Consider the following 16,886-nt stretch of genomic DNA (forward strand, 5'->3'; position numbering starts at 1 on the left):
AGGGGTCCCCCAGCACCTCCTGATAGAGGTCATCACCGGGCCATGGAGGAGGAAGGGTGTGGGGGGGGTGGGTCCGGCCCACCTCTCCTAAGTCCCCTCCACCCTAGCTGAGAAATCTGAGTACAAGGTCCTCATCCAAGATGCACTAATCCTTCTAGAAAGCAGAGGTCACAGGTCTTGAGGGGAGGGAGGTGGGGTGAGCAGGGCCTCCTGGGAGCCACAGGCTTGCTGCCACTTGTGGCAGGAGAGGTCTCTGTCCTCCACGGGCCTCTCCTTAATGCCTGATATCCACCCAGGAGACTTCCACAGACAGCGATCGCCCCACCAGTGGGCATAACATCCTGTCCATTTTACAATCGGGAGAAAGCTCCAGAAAGGAAAACTAACCAGCTGAAGAGAATAGAGCCAAGGCTGGAATTTAGATCACCTGGAACCCATATCCCACATCCTCTTCCTAAGCACACCTTACAGCCATGGTTCCCAGGCTGTGGTGTGCGTGAGAATGGCCCCGCGAGTTTTTCAAAGTGCAGATGCCCAGGTCTGGAGTGGAGATGAGGAATCTGCATTTTAACAGGTGCCCCAGGGGGTTGTGATAAAGCACTGTCAGCACACACCACAGGCCCGGGTGAACGCACACACTCACGGGCACACATGACACGGGCCAGCACGTGGACAAAAAGGACCATTAGAAGCATGGGCTCTAAAGGCAGGTGCCGGGTTTGGGATGCAGCTCAGCTCCTTACGGGTTGTATGACCTTGGGTAAATCTCGTGACCTCTCTAAACCGAAACGAGGCAAGAAAAGAATCAGCCTCAAGGTGTTGTCTTAAGGATGCAAGGAAACAATATGCATAAAGCGCTCCTCACAGGACCTAGCACATCATAAATACTCAAAAAATGGTGTTACCATCATGGCCAAACTCAGTTCAGTGTATTGAATGCCGAAGGGCGGGAACTGAGCGCCAGGTACCAGGGGACCGCAGGGCATCGTTGAGCAGGTAAGAGATGCCTGAAGGGTTGTACTGGAACCAGTGGGTAGAAGTAACAGGGACACAGATTTCTGCTCCAAACAGGAAGAACTTTTTCATCAGCCTGGAGTTGCTCCATTGTGAAACCAGCTGCCTAGTGGGCTGTCACCAGAGGATCGAGGCTAAAAAGACTAGATGTTCACCAGGTAGAGATGCAGCACCAGAGAAAGAAGAAGGGAGGGGGTGGCCTGGCGCTCTTGAAGCTGACTTTCAGTTAGGTTCTACAGGTCAGTCCCTCTCCCTATAATTGGTGCATTTGCACTGTCCTGACCTTTACAACCTTTATCCCCACAAATCCAAAAGGCATGGGGAGAGGCCAGTGGTTCATAGAAAGGCTTATTTTGCCTTCTGAGTAGTTCCTGGTAAGGAGGGGGGTGGATGGGACTGTCTAAAATCCAAGGCCTACAAACACACTGAAATCGTATGCCTCGGAGGATATACGCATCTGTGCACTTTTCTCAAAAGGGCTGGTTCATACCAACTTTTGAGCAGAGGGGAAACTGAGGCACAAAGGGGGTTGGGTGGCTCAGGCTGCAAGAGGGCCCAAGCTCCAGGATACAGACTGGAGCCCAAGGCTGTTGTCCTATGAGCCAGATGCTTTCCGTGCCTTATCTTTCAAAATCCTCACTACATCCCCCTGGGGTAAGACCTTTGAGCTCAGAGAGGTTAGGTAAACTCCCCAAGAACACACAGCTAGTGAGTGGCAGGGCTGGGGTTTGCACCCAAGTTCTCTGGGCCTCAGAGCTGGTGTTTGGCTTGGTTTTAACTCTTGGCTATACTGTCTTAGGTCAAGAAAACACAGAAAGATGTTTGGCTTTGACACCAAGGGGAAATCATGTTAGAGATGATGATCCTCATAGGTGACAAGCTACCTACTCATCCACCCTCAATTAAAATTAAATTCAAATCAAAATTAATTTCACCCCTAAATAGCAGAATGGGGGGTGGGAGGGGAGCTCAGTTTCCATATGACTCAAGCCAGACAGCTCAAAAGAATGGAGCATCTGGAAACCAGAAAACCCAATCGTTTCCACCAGGCTGGGAACTGGAACCTAGATGGCTTTGGTTCCTGTTCCTACCCTGCTTAGCCCACGGGTCAGGGCAGCCCAGGAAACCAAAAACAGACCTCTCTTCAATGACCCCGCCCCCTCAACACTGAGGAGTGGCTACCGGTTGAACAAAACAACACCTCAAACTTGGGTGCCCCAGGGTGCCTGGCTCTGGGATGAGAGGAGTGGCTGTTCAACTACCAACCCCCAGGGTGAGCTGAGGAGGGTCTTAAGTCTGGGGAGACCACTGGAAGCCCTGGGGTTGGCAGGCTGGAGAAAACCCCCACCCTAACCCCTGTGGGCTGCAGGCTCCAGCTGGGGTGACTTCCATGTTAGATCCCGCGCGGTTCTCCCCCAAGGACCCAATGATCTAAGCAGGGTGCCCTGGGAAGTTTAAAGGGTCAACGCACTTCGCAAAGACCCTTTGGCTGCACAGGGGTACTGCAGGGTAGAAGAGAGATCAGTAAAGCAAAGTCGCAGCCCACTCCTCAGTCTGGTACCCCCAAACCTCCCATTAGAGCCCCCAGATCCTCTCGAACCTCAGGTCCCTTTGGGACCCCTGCAAGCCCCGGGTACCCCCTCATACCGGCTCGGGGGCCCCTAGCTCTTACCACTCTGCACCGGCCGGGCCACTGGGCGCTGCCATCGCAAAGGCGCCGGAGCCCGAGCTGCACCGGACCAGGGTCACGGGGTGGCTGGGTCGCGGGGCAGCAGGAAAGTTTCCGTAGTGCCAGCCAGGCGGAGCGGGCCGAGCAGGCGGCGGGCCGGGCAGGAGCGCGCTCCGGCCGGCTCGGTGCCTCCGCCTGTGCGGCGGTGCTCTGGCTCCAGGGCTCCCCCGGCCACCCGGCCGGCCCAGCCCCGCCAATCGCAGGCCCCGCCACCAGCAGCTCCGCCCGCCCGGCCGGGACGGAGCGGAGGCGGGGAGGGGAGGGGCGGGGGCGCACCTGTTTGGCCAATCGACCCCACTACGAACCACCTCGCCCCGGCCAAACCGCCGGACTGAGCAGGGCGATTCCCTCGGCTCTCGGCACACGCCCCCTCTCCGCGCTTGGGCCCGGGAATCTAGGCCGGGCCACGTGCCCCCCCCCGCCCCTCCCCCGCCCGGACCCGGCCGGGTCGAGCGCGCCGCTGTCTCCGCCTGCCTGCGGGGACCCTCGGTGCGGCCGGACTGCGCTCCTTCCCCAGCCCCTGGGATGTCAAACACAAAATCCCGGCTTTAGCCTGGGGTCTATGGAGGTACAGGTCTGAGGAGTGGACTGCGACGCTGCTTGGCTCACCCCTCTTCTACTCTACACCTTCTTCTCCCACAAGGATTTTCGCGCGTCCTCCGGCCCATTAAATTTCGCGGCGAGCTTGCCTCGATCTCCGACGGCGGGGGCCGCGGGCTGATGCTAGGTGCTGAGCTCTGGAACAGGACGGCAGGGTGAGGGAAGGCCACGGGGAAGGCACTTCCAGGCCCCCCCACCATCATAAACCCTCGAGAACCCCATCTGGATTCGGGGAAACTTCTCCAGGACGCTTGCGATCGGCTGCAGCGGGTTCCCCAACTTCTCTTGGGGTCACAACAAATATTAAAGCTTGACGATTTTATTGTTCCATTTTCCAGATGGGAAGACTGAGAGGCCAAAGGGAGGCGAACGCTTCTCGGTCGTGGTGGCGAGATTGCGATTTTTTCAAACGAAAGGTGAGTTTGCAGAGAGCGCCTGGCTCCACTCCCAGAGCCCGGCGCGGACGCCTGGGTTCTCCCTTCGCTCGCCCCCCGCCGCGGACCTGGGGTGGGGAAGGAGAAAGGGGCGCCAGCAAGTGCCGGGGAAGAGCGGGGGCGCGTCGGCAGCCGGCCCTGCCTTACCTCGGCAGCAAAGCGTGTCCTCGCAGAGCGCGCCGGCCGGAGGCCCCAGCAGGGGCAGGGAGGCCCAGGCCAGCGCGCGGGAGGCCGCCCCGCCGGCTCCCATCCCGGACGGCCGCAGCCGCTCCTCCGCCCGCTGGCCTTCCACCCTCCCCGGCACCTGTGGGGACAGCGCTGTGCCGGCGGTCTCCGCCGCGGCCTCGGGGGTGGGACTGGGCCAGGCCCGGGGTGGAGCGTCCGGGACTCCCCGGGCTCCTTGGACTGTCGCGGCCCGGACTCCCACGGTCGCGGCCCCGGCTCCCGGCGACCAGCGCAGGGCAGGGCGCTATTTTTAGCTGGAGCTGTTCTCCCAGTTGGACAGACAGAACCAGTTAATTCGGCCGCTCGGGAAGGGCCTGCACCGGGAGCTCCCCGGAAAGGCAGCCGCAGCTTTGCTGAAAGCTGATCCTTCGCATTCCTGCCTCTCGAGGCGGGAGGGCGGGAGGACGCCTCTAATTCCCCCGGGAAGCCGGCGTCCTCTCTGAAGGCAGCCCTGGGCCCCAAGTGCACGCCCAGCATGGGGCTCTTTAAATTGACTCTGAAACTCCACCTGCCTTCCCCCTGCTGACCGGAGGCTTCCCGACTTCCCATAAAATGCCCACCCTTCCTACTGGTCCCCAGCGCTGGGAAGAGCCCCCCAGCAATAGGATCTGGGCCCCAGCACCGACTGAAGCTGGCACAATCCCATGACTCAGGAGCTGCTTGTTGAAAGAAGGAAGAGTGAAAATCCTGTATCAGATGAGCCAGAGGGTCAAGTAGAGGTCTTCGGAGCCTGGGCAATATGGGATGGATGGGCGGGGTGGTTTCAAAATCCTACAGAACCCCTAACCCAACACCTTCTGACTGTGTGACCTTGGCAAGTCTTCTCACCTCTGTGCCTCAGTTTCCTTTCTGCATAAGGAAGTCTGAGAAGCCCAAGAGATAGCATGTGAGAAAGCCTTTTCCAAAAAAAAAAAAAGCCTGAGGGGCATGTTCGTGTAATGAGGGATGAAGAAATGCAAAGATGAAGAAGATGTAGATCTGCTCTCAGGAAGTCACTAGCTCTTCTAATTCAAGGGAGAAGGTGCTAAGGGCATAAAAAGGTACAGTTAGACTGTTTGATACTAGCCCGAGGATAGAGGAATAGGCCAGTGGACTAGAACAGAGGCTGCAAAAATAGACCCACACATGTATGGAAACTTGATATATGGCAAGAGTGGTGCTACAAGTCATTGGGAAAAGGGTGGACTTTTTTTTTCTTTTTAAGATTTTTATTTATTTATTTGACAGAGAGAGAGACAGCGAGAGAGGGAACACAAGCAGGGGGAGTGGGAGAGGGAGAAGCAGGCTTCCTGCCGAGCAGGGAGCCTGATGTGGGGCTGGATCCCAGGACTCTGGGATCATGACCTGAGCCGAAGGCAGACGCTTAAGGACTGAGCCACCCAGGTGCCCCAAGGGTGGACTTTTCTATAAATGGTGCTTTTTTGGAGTGATTGGATATCCATGTTGGGGAAAAATGAGATGGAATCCCTACCTCACACCTTGCATTAAAAAAATCAATTCCAGGGACGCCTGGGTGGCTCAGTCGCTAAGCGTCTGCCTTTGGCTCAGGTCATGATCCCAGGGTCCTGGGATCAAGTCCCACATCAGGCTCCTTGCTCAGTGAGGAGCCTGCTTCTCCCTCTCCCTCTGCTGCTCCCCCTGCTTGTGCTCTCTCTCTCTGACAAATAAATAAAAATCTTTAAAAAAAAATCAATTCCAGGTGGATTAAATACTTAAACACAAAGAACCTATGTAATAGGGAAAGATTTCTTAAAGAGCCCAAAAGCACAAACCATCAAGGAAAAGATTGACACACTTAATTAAAGTATAAAACTCAGGGCAGAGCACCTGGGTGGCTCAGTCCTTAAGCGTATTCCTTCTCTCGCTGTCTCTCTCTCTCTCTGTCAAATAAATAAATAAAATCTTAAAAAAATTAAAAAATAAAAATAAAACACAGGGCACCTGGGTGGCTCAGTTGGTTGGGCTTCTGACTCTTGGTTTTGGCTTGGGTCATGATCTCGGTGTCCTGAGATCGAGCCCCATGATGGGCTCCACACTCAGTGCTGAGTCTGCTTGGGATTCTCTCCTTCTCCCTCTGCTCCTCCCCTGCTTATGCTCTCTCTCTCTCTTTCTCTCAAGTAAATGAATAAACAAAATCTTTTTCAAAAGTGTAAACTTCCAAAAAAAAAAAGTGTAAACTTCCTGTCTGTCAAAATCAGGTATTTGGAACACAATATCCAAAACATACGAAGATCTTCTACAAATCAATTTTCAAAAGAAACAAGAGAAAATTGAGTAAGACATATGAACAGGCAATTTGTGGAAGAGAAACCATGGATGGCTAATAAACATATGAAAAGACATTCAGCCTCCCTTGTAAGCAGGGAAATGCACAGTTAAACCCCAGAGAAGTGCCATTGCACACCTGTGTGACTGACAAAAAGCAGAGAGGCAGGAGGGCAAAGTGTTGGTGAAGATATAGGGCACAGGGAACTCTCTCAAACACTGCTGGGAAAAGGGGAAGTGGGTGCCACCACTCTGGAAAACAATCTGACAGTGTCTAGACATGTTGAAGATGCATTCCACGCCCCAGTGACCCAGAGAACTTGGTTTCTGGGATAAACCTGGGGCTTGCTCATTGCCACAGTGTTTACCCTCATAAAGAGTCTGAAGCAGCCTCAATGTCCATCAGCAGAAGGCAGAAAGAAATGGTGGATCAGTCCGTGAAATTCTATATGGTAGTGAAAATGAATGGAGGTACCTTATGAATCGTAAGTTGGGGGATGGGAAGCAAGTTGCAGAAGATCACATTGGATGACAGCATTCCTGGAGATTTTTAAAACATGCAAAACAAAATGATACCACTTATTGCCTGGAATGCACATGTTTGGTAACATCTGAAGAAACTCAAGAGGAATGACAAATACACCGTTTAGTGAAGTGTTTGCCTCTGGGTGGGGCGGGGGACGGGGAGAGGGAGACATGAAGGATGGCGGGAAGGGGCTTCATCGATATTGGTGAGGTTTTATTTCTTGACCTGGGTCAAGGTACCCGGGTGTTTGTTTTACTCTTCAGAACCTTTTTTAAAGATACGGAGCAAGCAGGGGGCTATAAAATCTAAAATCCCCATAAAATGCAGTCCTGCTCTGAACTTCAGTTTCCTAATTTAAATAATCCGGCCATCATGTCTGTGAAGTGCTTAGCACACAGCGTGACTCACGGCCAAGTGCTCAGTGAAATTTGAGAACATGAATAGCCTGTTCCTCAGACTCCCCCGGGATCCTTCACACCCTCGTCCCAGCCAGCTGAGACTCCCTCACTCCGTGCAACTGGATCTCCCAAGCCCCCCAACCTCTGTCCTGCTTTCGTGCCTTTGCACAAACTGTTCACTTTTCCTAGAGTGCCCGTGCTCCCCCTCTCTTCTGTTGTCACCCAGCGCTGGCGTTTCAGCCCATGGAGAGCCCCTGGGAGGTCCTCGTCCACTCTCCCGGCAGAGGGGCTCTCGAAGCATCCCCTCACCCCACTGTCCGCATCTATCACATTGTGCACTCTTGCACCTGCTTATGGCTCTCTCTCCTCCCTGAGCTGCAGGCTGGGAGCTCCTCTGGGTCACGAACCTTGTCTGAGCCACCCCTACAGCCTTAGTACCTACATAAGGCCTGGCCTCGGGAAGGTTGGATGAATGAATAAAGGGGGTGAGTGGATTCAAATACTCAGACACAAGAAAGGGTCGTGCCAAGCTCTCAAAAGGAAAGCAGTCCCACCATGCTGATTGACTGTGTGTGTCCACACAACCAGGAGGTGACGAGGGCGTCTTGCGAGGGGTTCTCCAGAAGAGTCAATGAGGTAATAGAAGTAAAATGCATGACTCCATTTTTGGGAACAGGTAGCAATTATGTGAATATTGGCCAAGAGGAAGATATTTGCGGGGGAAGGTGAAAGGGACCCAACTGGGTTACCACAAAAGAAGGAGACTGGGGAAGAAGCTCCAGGGAGTGTTCTCCGACTCTGCACAAAGGCAAGCACCTGGGAGTTGGCCCAGGAGGTGGGAGGGTCAGAAGTGTGCCCCAAGTTAGTGCTTCTCATGCTCCTCCCTCCTGCCCTTTGCACTCCCCCGGGGTGAGGGGCTGCACAGCATCTCGGAACCGGCGGCCCTCCTCCCTGTCTCTCCACGTCCACTCTGGTCCCCTCCAATCTGTTTCTCGCACATAGCCCAGGGATCTCAATATGGACCTGTCTTCTCCTTGCCAGCTTCCATCTGTAGGGGTGACAGAGCCTGCGGCACCTTCCCCAGGGACGCGTCTGAGACGCTCTACCAAATGCATCATCTGCACTATATATGCAAAATCCACATATGTCCACTTGTCGGGAGCTTCCATCAAGGCGACATACAGGATGGCAAGTTGCTTATGGTCCGTACTCTAGAAGATGAATTGGCCAGTGCTACATGTTGCAGGAGCAAACAAACACATAAAGTCGGCAGGGCTATATGGTCCCTGGAAAAGAACAGCACTGTGCGCTTCATGGGCTCAGATGAGATTTTCTGAACTAATGAGCCGATCCTCTTTGATCCAGATCACACTGGACAATGTCATATTACCCTGGTGACACGACATGAGCTACTGCTGGCACTTTGTCCCATGCAAATGGCCCCACGAGGTGGGAATCCTGCCCAGCTTAAGGTCTGCCATCTCCATGCTTCTCAGGGGGTCGCCCGTGGCCTCCTCGTGGCTGACACGGAAGGACACTGGGCTGGTGGGCCAGAGTGGTGGCTCCAGGAAAGCCTTCTAAGGAGATGACCTCGGAGCATGTCTTAAAGGAGCAGAGAAAGACGTTAGCCAAAGAGGGATAGCAGGGCAATGTGAAGCTGCAGGGCCTTCTCTGGAATCCTGGCAAGCAGCTGTGAGACAGCCGTAGGAAAAGGAGGCAGGGCTGGGGCAGGAGGGGCCTGGAATGCCATGCCCAGGAGCTTGGAATGTTTTGGGGCTGGGGGAGTGGTGGATGCTGTGACATGCAGCCCAGATCCCCGCTTCCAGAATGAAGGACTCACTCCCCCAGGCGTTCGGAGGCTGTTGCACAATGGCCCTCAGCTGTCAGTTCTGTTTGGGGGTGGCCTCTGCCGAAGGAAGCCACTGCACCTGAGGCGACAGCCCTTTCCTAGGGTGTCCTACATCCAGTGACAGATCACCCCAGGGCTGAGCCCCTTGACACTACTCAGGACAACTGTGAAGGGCCAGACCTGTCCCGGGCCCTCCCCAGACTCCACGCAGGGTGGGCAGAGGCCGGCACTGTGGCTGCATGGCAGCTCAGCTTTCCTTCTGCCTGGTCTCACTGCCTGCCCTTCCCATCCACAGGTGCCGAGCCTTCTAGAACAGTCCCTGACAAACCTCCTGCACACTCATACGTCTCTGAGCCTGCTCCCCAGGAAATCCAACTGTGTCAGGGAGCGCGGGAAGCCCTTGTTGTGTGTCTCACTGGTGGGAGGGACTCAGGAGAGCTTGTGACTTTGCAGGAGCCAGTGAGAGAGGTGACTGATACTCACGGAAGCAGGCAAGGTCTCAGGAGGGGCCGAGAGGCTGGCTCATCCTGAGACAGAAGCAGAGATTGGAGGCAGGTGGGGGTGGGGATGGGGTCAGGAAATGGAGTGAGTCATGACCTTAACTTTTGTTTTTTTTTTCTTATGCAGCTGGAAGTGAGGTTGGCTGCTCAGAGGAGAAGAGATAGATATTATAATTACATAAGAAATTAACGACCAGAGTGCGTGATAAATGTTGCCACAGCAGTAGTAAGGAGTACAGGGCTTCAAAGGGTGGATAGGAGCTTGCCAGGAGGTGTGCCCATAAGGGAAAGTCATACCACACGGAGGAAACAGCTGGTGCCCAGAACCCAGCTGAGCTAGGATTCCCAGAACATATCCAAGATGCCCAGTGAAATGTGAATTTCACATAAATGATGAATAATTTTTTAGTGTAAGTCTGTCTTATGCAATATCGGGGACATACTTATCCCAAAGAATTATCCGTTGTTTACTTCATCACCTTCTGACCCTGTTCCTGCCAGCAGTCCACTAGGGCCCCGCCCCCAAACTGCAGCCCAGGGACTGTTCACATTCCATGGTATCCCTCCCATTATCCAAACCCTCAGCTGTCCTCGGAAGTCCTCTATTGTGTGATCCTCGGCCACTCTTCCCACCCCATCTCCCATCTTTGAAAACCCCCTTTAATCTCCTGCCTCTGAGCGTTTGCCCCACTATGCCCTCTGTCTCCCTACTATGCCCTCCCCATGTCCGCTCCTCCAGGAGGCCTCCCAGATTTCTCTGGGAGGGTGGAAGTAATCATGTCCACTGATCAATTGCAATAGCACCTTGGGCAAGTCACTTCACATTTCTGAGCATCCATTTCCTTGTCTCTGCAATAGGGACCATACCACCTCTGCCAGGTTGCTGAGACGATGATAGACCATGTTCAGAAAGCACCAGATATACTCTCAAACGTTGGCATGTCCCCCCCGTGCATGCCTAGATCAGTGCCTGGCACCCAGCGGGCACAAATACACGTTAGCCGAATGGAAGCGACTCAAAGGTCCTGAGCTTTTATACTTTAATTTGCTTCTTGGAATTGCCATGCCCAACAGTGGAACTTAGACAAATTCAATTTCCTATATTAAGATGATCCGAACAGAGATAAATAATAAAGCCACTGCAATTCTGATTGCATAACCGGTTTCTCCCCCGGTTGAGAAGGGACCAAACCAGCTCCCCAGAAATGGCCTATTTTGGCACCAAACATGACACCCGGCCTCTCCGGCTCGAAGCGGGTAATATCCGCCACACATGTTTCTGTCTCAAGCCCTCCCAATCCCAGACCACAAAAGGTGATTTCTTATAACCATTAGCATAATTACCTGACTGCAAGGCTATAAAGAAGCGATTAGATGAGCCTGTGATTTTTGCACAGTTATTTGTCTCAAGTAAGTCACCTGAAGTTCATCTGCCATCAGGATTCATGGCTGCGTTCTGTAATCATAGGGAATTATTTTGCTAATAACGGAGGTACCTTGATCTAATTTAGTTTTAATGCTAGGAGGTGCCCTCCCAGGATAATCAGTTCCAGGGCAATTCCAATTTTCAGGTTTGTTACACGTTCTAGAGAGAAGATTCAATTCAAAGGGGCTGAAGTTACTTCTTTATCACCCAAAGTCATCTAGGGGCGAAATGGAATGATACCTCTACGTGTTTGCAGAAAAATGCAGGGCAAGGTTGAGCCACAGTGAGTGGGTGGCAGGGCAGTCCCAGCCAAGATCAACGACTGGAAGACACCACTCATGGGTGAGGACCATCCCGGGGAGAACCCTACTTTTTCTTGCATTCATTCATTATCTCATTCATTCTTTTATTCTGTTTCTGGGCTCTCTCCTCTGCAAGACCTGGTCTCCACTGTTACTTGAATACAAATATTTTTTTTTACAGATTTTATTTATTTATTTGATAGAGAGAAAGACAGGGAGAGAGGGAACACAAGCAGGGGGAGCAGCAGAGGGAGAGGGCAAAGCAGGCTTCCCACCAAGCAGGGAGCCCATTGTGGGGTTTGATCCCAGGACCCTGGGATCATGACCTGAGCCAAAGGCAGACGCTTAACGACTGAGGCACCCAGGTGCCCCTGAATACAAATATTGATAGCAAACACGTTTCCGGCCCAGTTCTGGGTACTTCGTGCATATTAACTCATTACTTCCCGTGAGGCAGGTGGGTGCGACTACTATCCCCATTTTACAGATGGGAAAGCCGAGGCAGAGAGGTTAAGAAACTTGCCCCAAGTCACACAGTTAATAAGGGGCATAGCTGGGATTTGAACCTTAGACTGTGAACTCCCTCGAGTTCATGTACAAGGGAGAATCCTGAGCCCACCAGGAATTGTTCAACCCCTTCTCTCTGTGTTCTCGTGCATCCCTCCCAACAACTCTGGTATAGGACTGTTGTCCTATTTTATTGAGGAGGACACTGAGTCTCGAGAAGGGGTTAATTTGGCCAAGGTCAAGTGAGTAAATGGAGGAATTTAAGGCTTCACCTCTGAGACTCCGATTCTCTACTCCCGCTGCTCTGGCTGAAGCCAGGAAGTCTGAGCAGCGTCTCTGAACAGCTTTCGAAATGGGCTGGGTAAAGTGTAATTAAATTAACTGAACGGTGACCGGCCACCCAGCTCTGCTCTTCCCTTTCCATTCTTGAGCGGTTCCTCTTTCCCACCCCGACCCCTCACCCCAGAAACCAAGTGTCCTTTACTGTCCTTCGGTGTTACCAAACAAAACCTACTTTCAGATTCCAATGATTCGCGCACATTTAGGCTTTCAGCAGAGGGCCGTGCACTCCAGCAGGAAGGGCCAGGAGGTCGACGCAACTCTGCGGGTCCACTCCTCGCTAGGCCTTGGCCTTCCCGTCTCTTCGTGGAGGTGGATTCTTTAAAAACTGATGGAGCTACAGAACCCTCGTTTTGAGTGAAAAATTTCAGGCAAGCCCAATATTTAGATGAAAGCAAGCTGCTCTGGGCAGAGCTGTGCTATAGAGCAAGGGCGTGGAGTCTCTTATTCAGCAAACTTCCGGCATCTCGGTGGGACCCTGGCACTCTTCTGACAATTGGGAAACCACTGGCCTGGACAGAGTCTGTTGACTCTTGGGGTTCGTAGGGCCAAGGAATCTGAGCTCCACTGACGGCTGGCAATACCCGACATGCAGGGCAGGCCCCTCCCCCTGAACACCTGTCCTGCCTTGTTAGGAGCATCAAGGGCCGAACCCGGGAGGGGCATGTCAGCAAGGCCAGGTCGTGCCCAAGGCCCTGCCTTGCGGGGGACGAGTCGTCCAGGAGTGTGAGCACAGAGGAATGATATCTGCCTCTCTGCACCAGCCTGCGGGGCCAGCCCATCCCGGCACACTCCCTGGTGGCCATGAGGACAGGCCAGTCCCCTCCCACTGCTGCCTATTTGTTTTCTCTCTCCTGTCTTCTCCCTTCTCTCTCTTCCTCCTTCTAAAATGCTCAACTTTCTGTTCTAGGCCTAAGGCTGCACGGGTGCCGCCCCAGGACTGAGACTTCACCCACAGGGACGCCTGCGTCCCGGAGTAATCAGTGCATGGCAGGTGGAGTGAGAAAAGCATCCTTGAAAGGCTGTCCTGAGGACGGTGGGCTGGATCCTGAAAGTCGTGCAGAGCCTCACAAGCGATAGAGGAATCAGATGCACATTTTAGAAGCTCATCGGGCTGTACACATGGTTGGGGAGGGGGAGCGACTGTGAAAATGGGGCTTTCCTCCCCCTCGTCACCCCCCAACCCCCACCTTCCCTCGACACCATCCAGGCAGCCCTGTTTCCGCGCTGAGACACGGCATGTTCAAGAAGGGAAGAGGGGCTTCAGGCTGCGGGCTATTCCCACTTTGGCCTGGCCCCCAGCCTGGAATGCAGCCCTTGAGCCTTCATCCCCAGGACCATGGGGTCAGGATGAATTAGGAAGTTGGAAACTCTACCCCAGTTGGCTGGAATGCTTTGATTTTAGGGTTTCTGTCTGTGAACAGGAACTCAGGCAGAAAGTTAGCTTCCCCACCCCCCTTCTAGTCCCTTCTGTCCAACTCTCAGCTCTGACAAGCCCCCGCCCCAGCCTTGCAGCCCCTCTTGGCTCTTGGATCACTGCCTCCCCGCCCCCATGCTGCGGTGCGGGGGGGGCGGGGGGGGGCTTCCATCCCCAAACACAAGCCCTTTGGTGTCACCACGCAGCCGGGCATCTGCTTTGGCATCCACACTCAGCCTCAGGGGGAGGATGAGACGGGGGCTAGTGGGCATTGAGGGTCCGGGAACCGGGGGCAGAAATGCAGGCGATTGCTGGCGGCAGCTTAGACCCTGTTCCTCCCCTGCTCAGATCTTTTCCAGGGCTCCTGCTTACTCTGGGACACTGGTTCTTAACCAGGAGGGATTTTATCCCCCAGGGAACAGTTTTCAATGTCTGGAGACATTCTTGGTTGTCACAACTTGGGCTGGGGTGAGAGGCAGGTATGCTGCTGGTGACTAGTGGGTAGAGACCAGGGAGGCTACTGAGCATCCTCCGGTGCACAGAACAGCCTGCTCGACAGTTCTCCAGCCCTACGTGCCAAGAGTGCCAAGGCTGGAGGCCCTGCCTGAGGGTAAAGCCCCCCCCCCCCATCCCATGCTTCAGGCTGGGATGCTCTGGATGCTCACTCCGACCTCAGCCCCTTTGCTTCTGCTGTTTCTCCTGCTGGGGTGCCCTCCCTGCTGCCCTCCACTTACCTTAATCTCAGTTCTCTCCAGCCCCTCTACCTGTGGGGGCTCTCCCCTGCTGCCCACACCAGCCCCAGCTGCCCCTCCCAGAAGCCGCCTCTGACTACATGGTACCCTGATTTCTCTCTTCATCTGATCAGCTCCGGGCACCTTTGGCCCTCCTGAGTCTCAGGTGGCACATCTACGTCATGGGTGGGCGAGGTGAGTGGAGACCCCGGGCCCCCCGTAGCGCGGACACAGCCCCTCCTGCCTCTCCCTGGGATGCTAAGCACATGGGGCACTCAGTGTTGGCACACAGTGGGACCCATGTGGCTTCGGAGCCAGTGGGCCAGGGTTTGAATCCTGACTCGGCCACTTCCTAGTAGTTGGACCAGAAGTTAATCACCAAACATGTCTGCGCCTCAGTTTCCTCCTTTATAAAATGGGTCTTCCAGTGAGAGTTCCACGTGCTGTGCAGTGTCCCGTCCCTGTCCTTGTTCCCTGTCTGATGGGTCTATCTCGTCAAGGTGTGCCTGGACAGCCATCTATTCCTGGGGCCCAGAGGAGGAAGATTAATCGCCCTCCTACTTCTCCCTAGAAGCTGAGCTTGCACTGGGCTGCCAAGGACTTCGGGGAATGGAGACCTCTGAAGCCACAGCACCAGAAACCGGAGGCTGAGCAGGCCCGGCTGAGTGGCCAGCCCAGGAGCGTGACCGCCCTCTTGGCTCCCCGCCTTTTCGGCCTCTGCTCTTATCTTCCCAATCCCTGCCTGGGCTCAGCTTCTCCTGCTGGGACCGTGACCTCCCACAGCTAGCTGAGCTGGCTCAGGGCAGGGGGTGCTCTGTTGAGCAGAGGGGTGGCTTGGGGTCTTAGGAATTCTGGGGCAGTAGCACAGAGACAGACTCATAAACAGAGAACAAACAGGTGGTTGGCGGGGGGCGGGGGGTGAAAGAGGTGAAAGGGATTCAGAGGGGCAAACTTCCAGTTATCGAATGAATAAGTCACAGGGAGGGAAAGTATAGAGCATGGGGAATTTAGGCAAGAATGTTGTGATTATTGTGTTCAGTGACAGATGGTAAGTACACTTCTCATGGTGAGCATTTTGCAATGTCTGTAGTTGTTGAATCACTACGTTGTACACCTGAAACCAATATAATATTGTATGTCAACTTCAGTGATAGAGAGAAAGAGAGAAGATAGAATAAACATGAGCCCCCAGGCTCCATCACCCTCCAATTCCAGTGGTTGCCCCCTTAGAATTACTAGGAGGTGGAGAGAGAAAGAGACAGTAAGAGACAGAGACAAGAGACAAAGAGAAACAGAGATACAGCGAGAGAGAGAGAGAGAGAGAAAGACTGAGGGGGGGGCCCTGTCTAACCTCTCCAAGCTATGGGAGGCCCAGTCTGGGGAAAGAGCCCCAGAAGAGGGAGAACAGCTGCCCCTCCTCACCCACCATGGAGCTGGCGAGAGGAAAGACTAAAGGCTCTCCGAGCGGACACCTTCCCAAGCACCCTGGCTTCTGGGCCATGGAGTTGGCACAGCCATTCGGTCAAAGACAGGCCTCACCTCTATCCACCCCCCCAAACTCTGTGAGGATACCTGGAGAGAAAGCAGGGACAGACCTGGGCCAGCCCCCAGAGGGCTCCTGAGTGAGGCCCTGAATGCAGCCCCTCCCTTGCTTCAGCTTCGGGTTGGGTCGGAGGCCAGAGCCCGCCTACCCACCCTCCAGACCTCTCTGGTACCTTCTGGGTCAGCCTCGTCTCCCCTCCCCCTACTGCTACTAGCAGCCGCCCTCCACTCCATCATTAGCAACAGCAAGTGAGGCCCTTTGTCTGAGATTTGGGTCAAGGGAGAAAAAGTCCAGGGCAGAGGTGGGGGTGGGGGCCGCGGTGACAAGCACCCCCAGCTGCCATTTCAGGAACTGTGCAAGCTTGAGCCGGCTTTTCTGGAGCACAGACCCACTCGTTCTGGTGCAGAGTCGGTGGGAGCTTGGGGTGGGCATGTGGGACCCCCACAGCCAGCCAAGACACAGACCCCCTCGCAGGCACTCTGTCCTACTCACGCGTGCTCACGCCCTCTGCGTGCGTTCATGTGTGCATGCACACACACACACACACACAGGCACGCAGGGATGTAGGTCACTGGCTGGAGGGCCTCGGGGCCTGGAGTTCTGAGGATCCAGCCACCCGGCACAGGATTCCAGATTGGACAGAAATGCACCCCTCCCTCCTCCACTCGCCTGCATCAGTTGGACCCAAAGCCTCTCTAGGCTTCTGTTTGGTTTTCCCTAGAATCCCACTGGCTGAGACTGCCGGAAAACAACTCTGTCCGGGGAGGGCCACATGGCTTTTTTTCTGTGTGTGTATGTGTGTGGTGGCGGTGGAGGGGGGGTTCCCTGTGCAGGACAATGTGGAGGCTACAAGAGACAGAGGGATGTGACCCCACCGTGAAGACTTTCAAGGCATAGCTCGTGGGATGCCTTAGGAGTAGATGAGGTAATGGCCAGAGGGTACAGTCAAGGAGAAAACCGAGCAGCTTCGGCCAGGCTGATCAGGGCCGGCTTCCTGTGGGAGGTGGCAGGACCTTGGCTGGGCAGTTGAGTAAGGTTTCAAAAAGCCTAGGAATAGGAGTGGTACTTACACAGCTGGGAA

At 54.4% G+C, this 16,886-nt stretch overlaps 1 protein-coding gene and 1 long non-coding RNA gene across 6 annotated transcripts in view; one reads left to right on the top strand and one right to left on the bottom strand.

The window, feature by feature from the left end:
• LOC113934370 (DAB2 interacting protein) overlaps nt 1–16,886 on the bottom strand; it is a 188,510-nt gene that overhangs the window by 164,368 nt on the left and 7,256 nt on the right. The window contains exon 1 of one of the 3 annotated variants that reach the window (XM_027615203.2): nt 3,925–4,441. The exons of 1 other annotated variant lie outside the window; for it this stretch is intronic. In XM_027615203.2, coding sequence (XP_027471004.1) covers nt 3,925–4,027 — 103 coding nt within the window. In that variant the 5' untranslated portion in view covers nt 4,028–4,441. Of the gene's footprint in view, nt 1–2,686; nt 2,866–3,924; nt 4,442–16,886 lie in introns of those variants that run through there. One more of the 3 variants, XM_027615208.2, reaches the window with a different exon arrangement.
• Nucleotides 3,186–15,030, top strand: LOC113934372. 3 transcript variants are annotated; one of them, XR_004819521.1, is made up of 4 exons: nt 3,186–3,498; nt 3,682–3,759; nt 13,025–14,457; nt 14,834–15,030. It is a non-coding gene; the product is annotated as an uncharacterized LOC113934372 (long non-coding RNA). The 3 variants fall into 3 exon arrangements; XR_004819520.1 differs by lacking the exon at nt 14,834–15,030 and having other exon boundaries at nt 13,025–14,718; XR_004819522.1 differs by lacking the exon at nt 14,834–15,030 and having other exon boundaries at nt 3,186–3,470; nt 13,025–14,718.

The sequence above is a fragment of the Zalophus californianus genome, chromosome 13, assembly GCF_009762305.2.
Source record: "Zalophus californianus isolate mZalCal1 chromosome 13, mZalCal1.pri.v2, whole genome shotgun sequence".
Lineage (NCBI taxonomy): Eukaryota > Metazoa > Chordata > Mammalia > Carnivora > Otariidae > Zalophus > Zalophus californianus.